Source organism: Acomys russatus, chromosome 13, assembly GCF_903995435.1.
Source record: "Acomys russatus chromosome 13, mAcoRus1.1, whole genome shotgun sequence".
Classification (NCBI taxonomy): Eukaryota; Metazoa; Chordata; class Mammalia; order Rodentia; family Muridae; genus Acomys; species Acomys russatus.
In genome coordinates this window covers 17,043,707-17,062,603 of record NC_067149.1, presented here as the reverse complement: position 1 = coordinate 17,062,603, position 18,897 = coordinate 17,043,707, and the positions used below count along the sequence as shown (strand labels likewise).

Genomic DNA, 18,897 nt, shown 5'->3' with positions numbered 1-18,897 from the left:
CAGCAGGTACTTTCCCACCACCTACCCTCCTGGGAAAGGCTGGCCACCCTTTCATGGACTGTTCCTAGAGTATTGCAGGGACAAATAGTGTGGACTCTTCGCTGCACTGCCAGAAGGGAAGCCAGATTTGCCCAGTGTTCACCATTGTCTGCCTATACTGCCCTGCTTCCTCCCCTACCACACACACCTGCCACTTCCCTAAACTGCAAACATAGCCCTTATCAATCTCTGTGGTCCTAACTGTGGAGGCAAAACCTATACAGACCACGTACCACTGTCTTCAAAGCAATAGTCAACCTGTGTGCAAAGTCCACTGCTGGAGTCACATGACAGATAAAGACAGACTTGTCGAAGGCCTGCAGTCAAGAGTCTGAATAGCTGGGGTAGATGCACAGCTAGGTGCAGAAGCAGGTTTCAGAGCACCATAGGACTTGGCTCCATTTACACTCCAGTTTCTACAAATACGTCAGAAAAGATCTGGAAAGAGACAGCATAGTGCGCGAGCAGTGGCTATCTCGGGGGAGTGAGAGACAGTGGAATTTAGGGAGCTCAAAGAGCTTTCATGTTTTAGTCTGTGTAATTGGTGTTTTTAACTCTTTACAACGAGCCAGCATTCATCTGGTTCTCGTGGGGCTTTTATGAAAGAAAAAACATAAAGAGGCAGAAAAAGAGGAACTTTTGTTCTACTCTCCCATGTCTCCATTACCTCCCTTTTGTGCCCTCACCCAGTCAGGCCCTAGAAAACCATTCTCTGCTGGGGAGGTCTCTGGTGAGACCTCCCCCTGTTCTGGTGGAGCCATGACCACCCAGTGCCTTGGTGTGCTGTCTACAGGCTAGCCTGACCTACTTGGCGCTGCGCACAGCTGAGGCTTACCATGAGGTAGCCCAGTCTCTGGGCCCCACTGTGCTAGGCCCCACTCTACAAGTGGCAGCCTGCTTGGTTGATGAGCATGGCTCCTCACTCCCTTCCAGCTGTTTTTCCTTGCAGCTCCCAGCCTGTGCTTTTTTCCCCGGTGCGCCCTTCTCAGAGAAACATACATGGCCTGTTTTTTGGTGTACGCCCTACAGCCGTGGCCTCCTGTGCATACAGAGATGGCTCTGTCCTTTTCTCAGGGGCTACCACCTTCTATACCAATGCTCTGTAGATGCAGCACTTTAGTCCTCCTGGCCTCTGCTGTGACAGTGATACACTCTTGTTTACCAAAAGCCTGCTTGCTCTTCCTCAGACACCAAAACCAGGCACTTCCTGTCCCTTAATAGGCAAGGAGAAATCAAGGCTATAAAAAGTCAAATCCCATATTTTACATTTAGATTTTGCTTCAGCGTGCACGTGCCTTCCACTTAGCCTCTGTCGCTCCTATAGTGACTGTTACATTATTACACTGTCACACTGGATCTCTCCAGCTGCTATGTGCTTCCTGGGCAGAACGCTGCCCTAGCAATTCTTGTCAGTTCTTAGCTTTGTGCCCTGCGAGCCCTCACTCTCATCCTTGGTCTTCCTTCCTACTTCCATCCAGCAATTCAAGCAGCATATTCCCAGAACTGTATGTAGGGGAGGGGCAGGGGGTCACAGCGGATGAAGATGTGGGCGTACAGAGACCTGCCTCGTGGAAATCCTCAAACCCCAGAAAGAAAGGGATTTAGCTTGGCACATGAAATTCCTGGAGAACTTTGCTGTGGAACCCTGTGTTGAAGAGCAGTGCTTGAAATAGTTCAGTTCTGTCTTCCTGAAGGACTTGGCAGTGCAAAGTCCTCCTCCTGGTCAGTGCTGTAGAACCCTTGCTTTGGATCTCTCACTCAGTTTACTGAAACTGTGTTCCAAGGACAGGCTATTATGCTCTGAGGTGAGCAATCAGGTATCTGTGGCCTGTGCTGGGCATTATGCTCTGGGTGGGTCATGGGTCATAGGTTAGCAACTTGGACCTTCTGGCCCTGAGGGGTGTGTGATAAGTTGCTGAGTTCCACTGAGTCTTGGTGGCTCCCAGCCAAACCTCTTTCTGTCAGGAGACACCCAGACCATTGAACATGCCTGAGAACTCAAGACCTTACTAGAAATGTCTAACAGAAGGGATTTTTGGAAGAGCCTCTGCTCCCTCTTGCTGTGAGCAGAGCTTGAGCCTTCAGGCTCCAACTCAATACCTGACCTTGTGGCCCACATGTAGTGTTAGGAGCCAGTGGTGGGAAGCAGGTGGCCAGTCTGAGAAGGCCAGGAGTGGGTTGCTCAGGCCTCCTTCCCATGGCCATGGCCAAGGTCTGTAGGGAGCCCTGGGAAGCTTTTGATGTGCCGCTGGTGCTTGGCTCCACCATGCTTGTTTGCCTAAGCACTGCTCCTGCCAGTTCACTCGGACCTTCTCCTTCTTTTAAAAACATGCCTCTTGCCAAAGGTTATTTTGGATCTGTTTTTGTTTATCAGGTAGGATTGTTCCAGCACAATTGAAAGCAGACCCACATGTTGACACGCACTGGAGCTGCTTGCCAGGGCACGCGCACATACACACACGCAGGATATGTGGGAGTCAGCCAGAGCCCTTGAATGTAAGCGACTTGAGAGTGGGCTCCAGGAGATTTCTCCATTGGAGACTTGTAGCTTAAAGATACCCTCGAGGTGCTAGTGTGGGCTGATGGTAAGCGGGAGGTAGGGAGAGAGCCTCTTAGGATAGGCTGGTGGGGTTTAGGGGTTAGGTGTCTCTGCTGTGGCTGTATAGCGGCCCTCACTACCGTAGACCTAGGCTTCCTTCACTTGTGACTGGGCTTCCTCCTTCTCAGGCTGCTGTGTGAACTCTGTGTTGGACCAAGGCTGACCAGATGTAGGTCAGAGGCAAAAGAATGGGACTGCCGGGCTTTGTGAGGCGGCAGCCCTTTCTTTGGAACACAACTGGGTGCTTTCTGCTGGAAGACTTGTAGTGGATTTCTTCCGAACATCTCCCCCGAGTACACACACTGTGGACCTGGCTTCGTATGCACTGCTCAGAGCAGCCCGTCATGGAACACACTCATGTGTATCCTGCTGTCCCCTGAGGCCCTGTGGCACCTGGCGGCATGCAGGTGGCAGAGGAACTAGGTGGCTAGACTTGTCCTCGTTCCGATTCCAGGCCAGGCTTGCAGGGAGCCAAGTGACCAGTGTAGCTCTGGGCCTCTCACTAAAGGAGGGCAGAGCAGAGGTCTGTTGACTCATGTTTGGTTACCTATGCTAGGAACCAAGGGCAAAGAGTTCATTTGCTTCTCTAACTGAAAAAAATCAAGGCATTCCTGCTCTGTGTCCAACTGCTTAACAGAGATGTCTCTCTCCTCCCTCTGTGTCCTGCCTCCAATACAGGCAGCTGTTTCCAGTGTGGTCTGGTGCAGCTCCGGGCTTGTCTGCTCTGGGCACCCTCCAGCACCTCCTACCTGGCAGTGCTTCCTGGTGTCTGACACTAACTGCTGAGCTCCAGGGCTGGGGCCTGATCCTCTGGCCAGCAGTTTGGCAGAGCCTGATGACATGTGTGACGCTGTTGTCACTCATTCCCGTCCATATCATCCATTTGCAGTCTCAGACCAACAAAGGCACCACAGTGGGCAACTCAAGGAACACTTCAGCTTTCCCCTTAAGTAGGAGAAAGAGGCATTTTAGCATTTTCTTCAGATTTTTCAAAGTAAGCCTTTAGCCCTACTGAAGAGTATCTACAGCTGACCACAACATACTGAAGCAAGTGCCACGGGCCAGCTTTTCCCTAATAGCTCCACAGCAGCCATACTACACACAGCCTGCTGCACAGTTCTGTAACAGTACTTTGGGGGAACCCCTGACCCCCAAACATCCTGGACATCTGTCCTCTTCAGTAAACAGGTCACACTGTCATGAAGCTAACAAAACTAATGATGTTTCATCTGAACTTGGACTTTTTCTAAAATGTGCCTTTTTTCTTGTTTCTTTGCGCATCACAGTTTTTCCTAGAGTTCTTCATGTGAGTCTGTTTAGATGACTCAGCTCACTTTGATGAGTCAGGTGTTAACTACAGGATGTGGAATATGGAAATTTACTAAGTGGCTCCATGCCAACTGGCTTGGCGGGCTGTCCTGGGGGAAAAGGTTCTTGTGCAGGCCGCCAGGTACAGTGTGCACAGAGGGTCTCTGTGGACTCTGGCTTAGTGAGCAGAAACAAGGGCAAGACTGCGGGACCGCCATAAGAAAAAAGTAGAGTCAGGGTTCCTGGCCGTGTGGGTAGCTGATTGGAGCCCCACTGTGGGTGTGTGGAGTCCAGGTGAGGGTTGCTGGTAGTTCAGTTGAGACCAAAAATGATGCCATCCTCAGTAGCTAGGATGCCACTGGCTTTTGTGGCACTTAGTGAGCAAGATTTACCCTCTTACCCCTTTTGTGTGTGTGGCACTAAGAAACCAAATTTAGGGCATTTAGTGTGCTAGGCACAGTATTCTGCTACCAAGCCACCCACTGGGACACAGGACTCCTGACAATGAGAGGGTTTGAAAGAGAAGACTTTCCTTCTTGAACATCTGTGGCAGAGGTGGGGGGGTGGGACCGTAAAGGACTGTGGCCTAAAGGAAAGCAAGAGCCAGTCTCTGCCCTGCTCTCTTACTGCCTGCATCTTTTCACTGTGGGACAGCAGGATGGACAGTGATCTGATAGCCCTCTCCTTCCCAATCTGCAACCTTTCCTGAGGTTTAACCTATTTCCCCTTGATACCCTGCGACTGTGCTCAATTCCAGCTTCCCCAGCACACTCCCTCAGCAGTCTGCTTCTCGCCAGCCCTGGAGCCAAGCACCCATCGACCTCAAGACACTTGGCACTCAACCACTGCCCACCCTTTTCCAGCTGTCCCCAAAGCTGTGTAGAGCTGTCCTACAGTTCATAGAGGTTTTTAACTGTATTTAAGAAAAGAGCTTGATAGTACCCGTAAACTCCTGAGTTTGCTTTATGAGTTAGATGCTTTTCTGTCTGAGATTTGGAGATACTTCTTCCACAGGTTTGCAGTCATAAGCATATGGCATTGTTTTGTGCATTTTAAAGTTACATGCTAGTGGTAACGTTTCTGTCTCATTCTGAGCCCGTTCTCTCTATCACCAATGTGTTTCCCAGCTCCTCTGTGCTGCTTGCAGTCTTACTTCATGATGTCTTCCTGCTGTGTGTGGTTCCATATGCCTGTTAATTACTATTCATTTATTTCTTCAAAATTTTAGCTGTTGTGGTACCTGGCACCATTTTTGTTCTCACTTGCTTTTCAAGCATCTCTCCCGAGGCTTTAATGTTCTTTCTGTTGTCATGGCATTGTACCTGCAGTATGATGTGCGGGGCTCTTTTCTGGCCATGTTCAGTTTTGAATACCTCGTGTCCATTTCTTTCCCTAGGTGCAGAGGTTTCCTGCTATAATTTCATTGAAATCATTTTCTCTGTCTTCAGTCTGTAGCCCTGGTTTAGACTTTTCATTGGGTCCCAGTGGTCTTGGATGCTGTGGCTGGACTGCTTTTTCTCTGTATTGCTGTCAGAGTGGTAACTCCTCAACCTTATCTTCAGCTGCTGATGTTTTTTCTTCCACCTGGTTTACTCTGTTGTTGATGCTTTCCATTGACTTTGTATTTATTGATTTCTACTTTTGTTTCAGATTCTTTCTGACTTTCTCATCCAAGTTGTTGTATTCATCTTTCTTTTAAAATTTGTTTTTAAAGGGTATTTATTTTTTGTTTGTGCATGCTTGTGTGCACATGCCTCAGCAGTACATGTGTGCATGAGCCCAAGGAGGCCAAAGAGAGTGTTAGATCCACTGGAATTGGAGTTATAGATGGCTGTGGGCTACCATGTGGGTGCTGGAAATCCAACACAGGTCCTCTGCAAGAGCAGTAAACAGTCTTAACTGCTGAGCCATCTCTCCAGACCTTTCTTATTCAAGTTGATTTTTTTGTCCAGGTCTTGAATTGACTTTTTTACTTCATTTGTCTGTCTATTTGAATCCTATTTGAGGCACTGGTCATTTTATTTTATTTTAGATTTATTTATTATTATGTATACAATGCTGTGCCTGCGTGTACACCTACTTGCCAGAAGAGGGCACCAGATCACATCATAGATGATTATGAGCCACCATGTGGTTGCTGGGAATTGAACTCATGACCTCTGGAAGAGCAGTCAGTGAGGCACTGGTCATTTTAAAAACCAAAATTTTTAATTTTTTGTCTGGCATCTCAGCCATTTTGCTGTCTTTGAGTGTGGTTTTTGAGGAGTTGTAGACTTTGGAGTTGTGTTTCATTTGCTGCTTGTCATCATGTTGTCTGTGTTGTGATAGGCATATCTATTGGACTTGGTGCTATTTCTTGTTTCATTTGAGGATCTTCTTAGTGCTCAGTCTTCTCTTGAGGCCTCAGTACTAACACTGGGGAGGAGAAAATAAACTGCTACCCACTAAGACAACCCAAATATAGAAATACACCTAAAGTCACTTAAGCCAATTAACATACCAATGGCCAAAGAAAAGATATAGCAACAACATTGTGAACCGAAGTTAAAATCAGTTACAATAAAATTGATATAAATGAATAAAATAGAATGGTCAGTGAAAGAAAAAAAGGAAAGAAAAGGCAAGGTAAAATAGAAAAAAAAAAAAAAAAACAGAAGGAAAAGAATGAAGAATTAGAAAAGAATGAGAGATAACCCTAATTACACACTAAGGAAAAACACCTTCATGAAATTAGAAATGTAGGAGGGCTGCTTTTAAAAACTAAAACATAAAAGGTCTTTAAAAATATAAAAGTGAAAACAATCAATAATACAGTAAAAATGAAAATGGTTTTTAAAATAACAATATATTGAAAGTTTTTTTCTGGTCTCTACAGTTGGAATCTGCTGGATGGAGGAGGTGGTAGTTGTGGCTGTTGTCTCTTGCCCTTCCTCTATTCTGGCCTGGTTAGCAATCCTCCATCACCACTGTTGGCCCAACCAGCTTCAGAGCCTGTGATCCAGGCAGGAGCTACATCATCCTGAGACTCCTCCACTGGTACATTCCTGACTGACAGACATTCAAGCCCATGAGAGTCTCTGAGTGCACTGGAGAGTGAGAGAAACAAACAGCTAAGACACTGGATGAGGAGCTGAGGAAAGCATCCAGCACTTTCAGACCTGCCCAGCAGTGAGCCACCCTCAAGGAGGGAGGCAGTTGCAGCAGTCAGACATCTGCTCACTCTGGGCCCAGAGCTTTCAATTCAAGCATCCAGTAGACCACGTGTGCAGAGGCTGGGCTCCTGAGCTGAGCATTCCACTGACCATGGGCTCAGGGCCTCCACAGGAATCCTCGGGGACTTTAGTTTGCCACAGAGAGAGGGCAGGACCACAGACCACAGCATGATCCCCTAAGCATCTCTATCCCAGCTCTCCACCTCTGGCTTTCTTTCACGCCTTCTCCTACAGAGATACCATGGCATGTGCCCTCAGTCTCCCTAAGTTGCAGTTGGTCCTTGTTTTCAGGTCTCAGAGTAGCTTGGGCCTCCTTTCAAGGTGGCACTTGGCCACAGCACCCCCAAGATAGGGAGAATAATCAAATGATTTCTTCTCCACCAGTTGCCTGCCACAGAAGAGCAGTCAGTGTCACCCTGAGGTCCCCACTGGGTTTGAGCTGCAAGGGACCTTCACTCTGGCAAATCAGGGCTGCTTTCTTACCTTGCAGGGTGACTTCAGCTCCCATCCCCAGCAGGTCCTGTCCAGCCTCTTCTGCTACCTTGTCTCTTTACAGGATTCCCAATGTTCTTCCTCTTTTCTCTCTGGAACATAGTCTGTCCTTAGTTACCCAGAATCTGGGCCTCTCTTTATTTGATGGACATGCCCCAAGCATTTTCACCCTTCCCTTTGTGACTGTTGTGAATGTTTGAATCCAGTGTCCACTGTACATCTCCACAGTCCACCCTCTTCGTGGGCAGAGCTTGGTCCAGTAGGAAGAGGAAGCCTCACCTCCTTAAGGAAAAACTATCTCACTGCATCATTTGGAATCTTTCCCATGGAAGGTGCCTCTCCTCCCCATCTGGTAATTTAGTTAGGCACCTTGATCAGTGTGGACTGTAGATTTGGACTTCTTATTTAATGTTATAGCTACTCAAAAGATTGCATCCTTGGCCACTGCGTGCTCTCTCAGTCTGGCCCCTGTGCCCCATTGACACACCCTGTTTGCATTTTGAACACTGTCAGACTTTCATGTACTCTGCTCATCTGGTAATTTCCTGTCCTAGCCCTGCAATCTGTTGTTTCTCCCAGAAGCCTCTGGTCCTTTTTACTAGAGAATGATCATACAGACCGAGAGGTAGGCCCTGGTACTATCATTGATACAGGGTCATCATTGCTTCTCAGCCTTTTTAGAAAACAGATAGAAAATACACTCAGGTGCAAACCCTTACATACTTGTCTGTAATGACAGATAAAGATGTATTCACCCACATAGCATATATGGCAGTGGGCAAGATTCCCTGGCTCTAATCAAAACCCGTGGGGCTCCCTCTGGTCTTCCTTCTTTGGAGATAATTTCTTCCAGAAGAAAGAGCCTGGCTCCTGTCACTGCACCCTTTACCTGTAGCTGCCTTAGAACTCTCTCCCTATTAAGTTGATAGAGGTGGTTTGATGATGTCACCCACAACACCATGAGCCACACTGCTGTGGGAGCAGGAGTGTTGTCATTCAATCATTTAGAAGAGTAAACACTCAGAGTCAACTTGGTGTGTAAAAGACGACCTTAAAGTATGGGTGCCAAGGAGTTGCACTCAGGAAGGACCTTGGTGAAGCAACTCAGAAGTGGAGGCTTACATAGTCTGCCTCTGTTTCCGGGAAGGGCTATGCAGAGCCATGCCTACCATGGTAAGGGACGGTAGGAAAATAAATAATACATTCTCATGATAGGAGAAGAGTCCAAATGTATTGCAAAGTGAGTTTCCCATCCTAGCACCATTCCATACACACACACACACACGCCTGTGCACAGTCAGGTATGTCTCTATGTTCCCCATTCCTGCTCTATTAATGCCACTGTAATATACACATTTTTTACCTTGAGTTCCCCAGCAAAGACTTTGGAAGGTGTCTCTGTGTAAAGACAGGTCTGCCTTTATATTGCTTAGTTTTAATTTTTAGCGTAACACAAACTAAGTCATCTGGGAAGAGGGAGCCTCAGTGGAGGATTGCTTCCATCAAATTAGCCTGTGGGCATGTCTTTGGCCTGTTTTCCTGATTGCTGATTAATGTCAGAGAGCCTGGCCCACTGTGTGCAGTGCCATTCCTGGGCAGATGGACCTGGGCTGTGAATGGAAGATAGCTGAGCATAAGTGCGAGGGAACACGCCACTAAGCAGCATCACTCCATGGTTTCTTCCTCAAGCTCCTGATTTGTATTTCTGTCCTGACTATCCTCAGTGCTGGACTGTAACCCGAGAGTTGCAAAATAAAATAAACCTTTTCTTCCCCAAGTTGGTTCCAGTCAGTGTTTTATCACAGCCACAAAAATGAGTACAGCCCATTTCCCTCTGCCTTACACCACTGCAGTGGCACAGACACGCTTTTGCTTCATGTCATAACCAGTGTGCTTCTTGTCTCCAGTTTTGGTTGGACTTCTATTTTGTGTCTTAGGTCTTTTTTGTTTGTTTTTGTTGTTTGAGTGATGTTGGTTTTTAAACAATTTTCCCAGAAAAGAATTTCTAAGGAAATAAGTAGTTTTGGCAGATGTTGCAAAGACAAAAGTCAAGGCTATGACAGCTGGCATGTTTCTCTCAGAGTAACAGAGGTGCCAAGCGGGAATTTGACGGAGTCCCAATGTGCCTTCACAGTCAACTAGTTCTGCCTTTCTCTGGCAGTGATCAGTAGGTCAGGGGGCATGGGGTCAGTGTCCTCTTTGATGACACTCATCTCTGGGACCCAGCAGAGGGTGGAGTCCCCTGGGAACAAGTGCACACTTGAGCCCTAGAAGAGGAGCCACACACTGATTCTCTGGGAAGCTCTTAGGACACGGCAGTCAGCTGTGCACTGGGCTGGAGCAGGGGCCTGTAGCCTATACTGCCCCGGTGACAGAGCCTGAAACCTACATTTGAAAAGGGAAGCATTCTATTTTAAATGTGGAGTCATCACATGGTGTAAGTCACGTACAACCTGTGTGTGTGGATCCTGCATTTTGACCACCTTTGGGATGTCTGTTCATCTGCCTCTCTGTAGTACCATGGCGTCTTCTCTCTCTGGAGGATTCTATCCTGTCTGAGGGGGCTGTGGAATATGGCCAGTTCCCATTCCTGTGTCCTGTGATCACACATGAGTGGGTACAGTTTCATCTTTTCCTGCCTAGGGAGCTGTATCCCTAGCCACCAGTGTGGTAGAATGGACTCATATTGCTTGCTGTTTAGTGCGTTGTGTGTTGGCTGGTAAATGACCTTTTGTGAATGACTACACCATTCTTTTATGCATTTTCATATCATGTTCTTTCGTGTTGATGTGAAGGACTTCTTTTCTGTTTGGGACACATGTCCTTTGTCAGAAAATAGTTAAAAAGATTATTACTCCAACTTTAAAGTTTGCCTTTTTCCTGATATCTGAGATCTTTAATTGTGATAACTTCAATTTGTCTTTTTTTTTTTTTTTTAACTAATGTATTGTGCTTTTTGTGTGCCATCCCAAATTAATTTTTGTTTGGTGTGAAGGCAGGCTTGATGGGTAGGATTTTTTTATTGTTGTTTTTATTTGTTTTTTCATATGTCTGTATAATTTTTTATTGAAAAGAGTTGTCTTTCTCCCATTGATGCGTTGGCATTTTTATTTTTAAAAGTAAATTACCTGGGCTGCCAGGTTGGCTCAGCAGGTAAGAGTGATTTGCTGTCAAGCTTGAGGACCTGATTTCAGTCCCCGGATCCTACAGTGGTAGAAGGAAAGAATTGTCTTCTGCAAGTTGTTCTTCGACCTTCACATGCACATATACATACATAAATAAATACAATGAAAAATTTAAGTAAAATACTTATTAAGTGTGAATGTGTTTCTGGACTCTGTTCAGAGCTGTTGATCTGCCTGTTTTAATTACCAGCTCATGCTGTGCTGATTACTGTCATTTTAGAGTAACTCTTAAATAAGGTAGAGTGAGTCTCAACCTTGTTCATCTCACATATTATCTTGGCTCTTCCAGGTCCTCTGCCATCATACAAATTTCCATGTTAACTTAGTTTTTTAAGTGTGTTGCGATCGGCACTGGGTCCATGGCACACCAGAGGCAGTTGGTCTCACTACTGAGCATTACAGTCCATGAACATGGTATATCTTCTATTGATTTGGGGATATAGTTGGTTTTTTCCAGTAAAGATCTACAGTTTTTAATATCATTTATTAGATTTCTCTCTAAGAATTATTTGATATTACTGAAAGTATATTTTAGCTATTTTCTGTTTGACTATAGGTACACAACTGGTATACATATTTTGATCATGTATTGCTGTGGTCACATACTGAACATCCCCTCCAAAGCTCAGGTTGTAGTCTTTAGCTTGCCTTTTAGCGGAGAGTTAATTTTGATAACTTCAATTGTCTTTTTTAAGTTAATATCTTATGCTTTTTTGTTTTAGGTTATATGTCATCCCAAATTCATTGTTATTTGGTGTGAAGAAAGGCTTAGGGATTTGCTGGGCTTTTGTTTATTTGGTTTTTTTTTTTTTTTCCATATGTCATACAGAATTTAGACACCATTCTAAAAGTTCCAGAGCTGAAACCTTTAAGGAAAGCTTAGGCCTAAATTTCTAGCTTTTAAGTATGGATATTTATCAGCTTTCCCCATTGCTTTATTATTATATTTTTATAAACCTGTTTTATCTATTTATTTGCATAAAAATAAGAAAAATATCTTTTTTTATTCTTTATGTTTTTCAGACTCTGTCATGTTCTAAATTTTCCTAATATTGATATGTTTTGAACAATCAAGATTGTTGATTTTTTCCTCGTTTTCTTTGTATTCTATTGATTTATCCTTGTTTCCTTCTCCTTGGTTTCTTTGGGTTGTTCAGCTGTTCTCATACAGTATCTTGAGGTGAGAGCTATATCATTAATCACCGGCCTCTCTGCTCTTCTGGTAGATGTATTTAGAACTGCAAATTTTCCTGTAAATCCTGGTTTAACTTCCTCCTATTGATATGCCTTTGTTGGGGGAGAGGGCTGTGCTGAGGAAGGGTTTCTCTGTATAACAGATCCTTGTCTGTCCTGGACTCTGTGTAGACCAGGCTGGCCTGATCACAGAGATCTGCCTGCCACTGTCTTCTGAGTGCCAGGATCAAGGGTATGCACAACCACGCCCAGCTGATATGTCCTATTTTTAATCACCTGGCTAAACCTTTCAAATTCTTTGTCTTGGTTCCTTCTTGGGCTTATAGGTGATGTATTCAGCTGTGGCTGAATTTCCTAATATTTAAAGATGTTATTAATTTGTTGTTGCTGGTCGGAGAACCAGCGTCACTTCTGTCTTGATGAGGAATCACCTTTTCACACCTACCCCCAGCCTCTGCTGTGCCCACCAGGTAGGACTGTCCAGTGGTGCCAGGGATGAAGATTGCTTATGACTTGTAGTGGCTGGCATGGGACACTTTGCCGGCTGCCTGCAGAATGAGTGGTGTTCATCCAGTTCTGGGACAGCATGCTCAGTCACAAGATGTGTTCATTGGTAATCCAGACTTCAGGCAAACAGAAGGGGCTGATGCAAGAAGCCGCAGGTTCCAGGCACTACAAGATCTCTCTTTGCTCAGCCTTGACAGGCATGTCATGTCCTCTCAGTGCTGCCTCTGGTGATGGCCAACCACAAGAGCAGGGGTGGCCCCTGGCTGCTGCCTGAGGTCTGGGCAGGAAAGGAAGCAAGTTCAAGTATGTCACCTGTTTATAGTTTTCATGATTTTTGATTTGGCATTTTGATCAGTCTGGTTTTGGTCAAGGAAATGCACCCGTATCTCATAACAGGAAGCCCCTTTTGTGATCTTTACTTCAAGGCATTTTTCTCTCTCTACTTCCCCTTACCTTTTTTTCTTTCTTGGCAAAAATACAGGCCTAATATGATGTGCATCTTATTAAAAGTTCAGCATAATTTATTGCCATTGGTTTGTTTACAAAATAAACATTCCAAACTGCATGACATGGCCTTCCAACCATCACCGCTCCTTTTCTGTGTGGGTTTTTTTTTTTTTTTTTTTTCAATCTTCCTTGGGGCTGAGTTTGGGCTGGGAAGATGGACAAGAACCCAAGCCTGAGAGAAATCACATGGTTCTGTGCCTGCTTCCTGTGGGAGTCTTGTTAACTAGCTAGTTCCAGGCAACCGGCTGAGCCAGCAGCTGGTAGTAGAGGTGTGGACAGGCACCCCTGCGTGTGAGGCTTGAGCTCATCCCAGACCTGCCTTTGCCTCCTAGGGGAGGGCCTCAGCTGGGAAGTGAGAGCCAGGGTACTCTTGACCCTTCCTCAGCCATCCATCCTTCTGCTCACAGGAAGTATTTGATGGGAAGCAGAAGATGAAAGCAAAGAGAGTTTTCTGGTGTTCCCCAGCCCCAGCTGAGCCTCACACCTAATGGAGCACACACCACTGCCGTGGCCCAAGCGTACACCATCACTCCAGAGGAGCCGAAGGAGAGTCTGAAGATGATGTTTGCCTTGGAACCCGGAGGCAGGCTGGCCTGCCTGTTGCTGTGGGGGAAGGATAAGAAAGGCAAGATTTCATCCTCTGGTTGAGGGCTGGTTCGTCTCACTAGATGGACCAACCTTGGAAGTGCCCAAAAGCTGGGAAGTGCAGTCCCTGTGGGAACCTCAGAATACACTCAGCAGGACCAGATAGCCTGCCTCCAAAGGGGGAACCTGAATTGACTTGACCCTCTGTGTGGCCTACAGTGTAAGACGTATTCCAACTTTGCCCTGACATCTTTGAACTCTCCTGTTGTGTCTACCCAGAGTCCACTGCTGCAGAGTTCCTGATAGGCCTGATAGGCCCCAGCAGAGCAAGCTGCAGGTATTTTCTTGGTGAGGCTAGCCTCCAAACTCCCCACAGGACTTCCAGGACCTCACCCTTCCACACTATGTAGGTCCCAGAGCCCTGGGGTCGCCTCATGGGTCTTCCAACCCTTCACTCTGCACAAACACACACTGATTCCTGTCCATCTCCCAGGAATCTAGTGACTGCCAACTGACTGCAGGGTCCCCACCAATCATTGTGCCCCACTACATTGTTGCTACCACTAATGTAGTGGCTCCAGACAACAAGCACACAAGCTATGCATTCAACACCTGCTCCTAATGTGCTATAAACCAGAAAAGCTTGGTAGGACCTTGCCCAGAATGGTTGGTAATTTATAGCTTTACTCCTCCAGATCTTTCCTTTGTATGTATAAAAATACATAGCCAGCATTTCTTAAGTAAGATTTCTCATTGGTCTGTGCTCTGGTATTTTCCCGTGTGTTTTACATGAACCATGAATTATTTTCCTTTTTGGATATTTAAGCTGGCTTTGGGTTTTTGTGTTTCATTATGACTCAAGTTGAATAGGGATAAAGGTAAAAGTATGTGCTTGGTTCCTTCGCTCAGCCCATAAACGAGAAATGTGACTTCCTGACAGTGCTAAAGGTGGTGCCATTGCCTCACTGGAGCACATGATGTGCATGTGGTCTCCATGCCAGTACCCCTCTTATAAGGGGCTTGGCCAAGTTGAAGCAACAGGACAATACTGCGCTTCTGTAGGATGCTGTGAGGCTGTGTCGCTCACACTTTCTAGGTTCATTGTCTGTGTAGGGCTGGCTTCCCTCACCTGTACCTGAACAGTTCTCAGTCAGTGTACTTGGCCCAGCCCTGCAGAGCCCCATACCACCTAGACTGTGGGTGTCTTGTGGTCCTGGGCTGTACTGAAGAGACAGCTGTGGGTTGTCAAGGCCTTTTCTTTTGTGCATCAGAAGCCTGGCTGTGAATTGGAAGCGTCAGAGAGAGCCATTTGGGTGTCGCAGCAGGTTCTATTGCTGTGAAGAGTCACCATGACCACAGCAACTCTTAAGGAAAACATTTAATTGAGGCTGGCTTGCACTTCAGAGGTTTAGTCCATTGTCATCAATGAGAAGCATGACAGCATGCAGGCGGACGTGGTGCTAGAGAGGTGACCAAGAGCTCTATGTCTGGATTGACAGGCAACAGGGAGAGAGAGTAAGCCACTGGGCCTGCCTTGAGCTTCTGAAAGCTCAAAGCCTACCTCCAGTGGCACACTTCCTCCAACAAGGTCACCTCTCCTAATTGTTCCACTCCCTATGAATCTATGGGGGCCATTTTCATTTAACCCACCACAATGAGAATGCCCCCTGCTCCCCCCCCACCCCCCCACACACACACTCATGTTTGAATACTTGTTTCCAGTTGGTGGAACTGTTTGGGAAGGATTAAGAAGTGTGGCCTTGTGGGAAAAGATGTGGTTAGTTCTGCTGTGACTTGAGCTTCCAGGATGTGTTGGTACCCCTTAGAGGACTCCCTTCTCTGAGAAGAAGGAGAGAGGGAATGGGGGGGGGGAGCCTGAGGGCAGGACTGGGAGAAGAGGAAGGAGGATGCTGGAATCAGGCTGTAAAGTGATTAAATAAATAAAATTTCAAAAATTGGGGAGGGGCGGGGAGTGTGACCTTATTGAAGGAGATGTGACACTGGGGACAGGCTTCCCAGTGTGCTCTTTATCTCCTGTTTATGGATCAAGCTGTGAACTCTTAGGTATTCCTGCCATCACGCCTTTGCTCTGCCATTATGGACTCTAACCCTCTGATACTGTCGGCTCAATTAAACACTTTGTTTTGTAAGTTGCCATGGTCACAGTGTTTTGTTACAGCAGTAGAACAGTAACTAAGGCCCCCGACTCTCTCTGTCTTGTTCATAAGCCTCTCCAGATGCCTCCCTTTCCTTTATTTCCCTCATGATAGCTTTACTTCTGTCTTTCATCTCTGGACTCTTTTCATGACCAGAAGGAGGAGAGAAGAAGTTAGGCTGTCAATGGGCCAGTGGAGAAGCTAGTATCAGAGCGACTTAACCACTGTGTGACCATTTAATGAAGCAGATGGGCAATGAGGCATAGTGGTCCTCGAAAAGAGGGCACCATTTACAGGAATGTATGGTCAGCTGCCCATGACTCCACTTTATGAAATGATGTAAGGATTAATTTTTCTTATTGCAGTAGAAAAACTTCCAGATGTTTATCAGGGCAAGATGTTTGAGAATGTTAGTTAAGTCATTTGTCTAAACTCATTTAGTTGTCAAAATTAAGTCATTTTCCTCTACTTCCTGGAGAATAGATCATAATGATAACAAATTTCATGGCCTAGCACTTATTCATCCTGGTCAACAGGCAGAGGGGGCCTGGGCAGAAGGGCAGCACAGTGTTAAGGACCTTGTGCCCTTGGTAGGGTGAGGTCACTCTTAGTAAGGTTTACTATTGCTATGAAGAAACACCATGGTCAAATTCACATCAGAGTTCATCATCAAAGGAAATTAAGACAGGAACTGAAGCACAGCAGAACCTGGAGACAGGAGCTGATGGAGAGGCCATGGAGGAGTACTGCTTACTGGCTTGCTCACCATGGTTTGTTAGTTCACTTTCTTATGGAACATACAACCACCTGCCCAGGGTGTTCCTACCAGCAGTGGGCTGGGCTCTCTCACACCAACTAAGAAGGTGCCCTACAGGCTTGCCTACACCCAATCTTATGGAAACGATTTTTTCATTGTGTCTCTTCCTCTCAATGACTCTTGTTTATGTCAGTGGGACATAAAAATCTGTTAGGATGAGGGAGGCTGGGGCTAGTGGGCTACTGCCCATTTCCTGAGTTTCTGATAATAGGCAAGGATGACCAGATAGGCCAACAGGTCCATTGTCTTGGTCTCTAGTAACTTCAAAAATAAATACCTTGGGTTGGAGAGATAGCTCAGTAAAGTGCTTGCCTTGCAAACATGACAACCCAAGTTCTAGCCCCGGAACCCTCATAAAAAGGCCAGGAATAGTGGCACACACTTATAACTCTAGAGTTGGGAGGGTATAAAGCGGATCCTTATACCCTGCTGGCCAGTTAGGCTAGCCTACTCAGAGAGGCTCAGGCCTATGAGAGTCCTGACTCAAAAAAGATGGACAGCTCCTGAGGAATGACACCTGATGTCTTCTGGTCTACTGGTCTACACACACACACACACACACACACACACACACACACACAACTTAGAGTATTAACAAAGTCATGCTTAGTTTATAAGCAAACATTTATTAGTTTTTATGTAGAAAATAAGGGAGAAATGGTTGAAAAATCTTATTTCCTCAGATAATCATGGCTTTCTTTTTGTAGAGATGAATTATGGTTATGGTTAGAATTCAAACAGCACAAAAATGGCAAAATGAAGACCAGGCAGTCTTTCCCTTGCACCCTAGACTCATTCCTTAGAGCCATTGCCGGTAAATACAGCAGGTTTTACCAGCTTTCTCTGAAGCATTTTATATCAGAACTCATATAAGAGTGTGTGTGTGTGTGTGTGTGTGTCTGTGCTTTGTTATTTTTTGTTTTGTTTTTTTACTTGAAATGAAATGGTATAATCTTTAATTGTACTTTAACATATTTAGGTTATTAGAGATAATTTGAAAATGACTAGAATTCATCCTGAAAAGTAGGCATTGTTATTGGAGTGCTAATGAAAGAGAAATTTCACTATTTCCTCTTTTTGAAATGGGATCTTTCGGTTCATTCATTCATTTCTTTGTTTTCAATACATTCCAACCACTGCTTGCCTTCCCTCCAGTCCTCCCAGCATCCCCCCTTCCGAGTTCATGCTGTCCATTCACCACCACCACTACCTTTTCCCCTCTCCCCAGATCCATTCCTCCTCCATTTCCCTTCAGAAAAGAGCAGGCCTCCCAGGGCTGTCCACTGAACACATGTGGCATAGCAAGAAACAGTAAAACTAGGCACAAACCCTCATAGCAAGGCTGGACAAAGCCACAGTGTAGAAGGAAAAGGGTCCCAGGAGCAGATGAAAGGATCAGAGACACCCCCACTCCCCAGTTAGTGGTCCCACAGAAATACTAGGCTAACAACTACAACATATGTGCAGAGACCCTAAGTGCAGACCTGTGCAGGCTCCATGACTGCTGCTGCAGTGTCTGTGAGCCCCATGAGCCCTGCTGAGTTGAGTTTTTGAGTCTTGTTCTTCTGGTCTCCTTGACCCCTCTGGCTCTACAATCCTCCCTCTCCCTCTTTCCCCAAGCTCTGAGCGGAGGGACCTGGTGGAGATCTCCAGTTTGGGCTCTCTCTCTACCGAATGTTTGGCTGTTAGTCTCTGCATCTATCTGCTCCCATTAGCTGCCTGCAGAAGCCGCTCTGATGACAACTGGGCTAGGTACTGATCTGGACTTCTGGCAGGCAACATGGTCTCTGTGTGTTTTTTAAAAAACAATACTCAAGCCAGGCATGGCAGCCCATACCTATAATCCCAGCACTTGGGTGCCTGGGGCAGGAAGATTGCTGTGATGCCAGGGCCAACCTGGGCCACAATATGAAACCCTGTCTCAGAACCAAAACAAACAACAGTGAAAATGATAGGAGGGCTAGAGGGATAACTTAGTAGTTAAGAGCAGGTTTATAGTGCTTTATAGTGGCCCCGAGTTTGGTTCCCAGCACCTACATATAGTACCTTACTGTAACTCCATATAGTTAGCACCTGTAATTCCAACTCTAGGGCATCTGACACCCCCTTCTGGACTCTGCAGACATCGGCACTCACATGTGCACATTTCCCCACACAAACATGCACAGATGTGAACAGTGCTCACTTTTTGCATTACTTCAGGATGTTGCCAACACTGCGTCTGACTATTGTTCATGTTCCATAAGCACATGGTTATATGACTGCTCTGTTTTATGTAGCCCTATAAAATATATCA

At 45.9% G+C, this 18,897-nt stretch overlaps 1 protein-coding gene across 3 annotated transcripts in view; it reads left to right on the top strand.

Moving 5' to 3' along the window:
• Positions 1-18,897, top strand: part of Eefsec (eukaryotic elongation factor, selenocysteine-tRNA specific) — a 197,792-nt gene that overhangs the window by 111,767 nt on the left and 67,128 nt on the right. Inside the window, exon 5 of one of the 3 annotated variants that reach the window (XM_051154876.1) lies at positions 13,451-13,591. The exons of the other annotated variants lie outside the window; for them this stretch is intronic. Coding sequence (XP_051010833.1) covers positions 13,451-13,531 — 81 coding nt within the window. The 3' untranslated portion in view covers positions 13,532-13,591. Of the gene's footprint in view, positions 1-13,450; positions 13,592-18,897 lie in introns of those variants that run through there. 3 annotated transcript variants of the gene reach the window in all.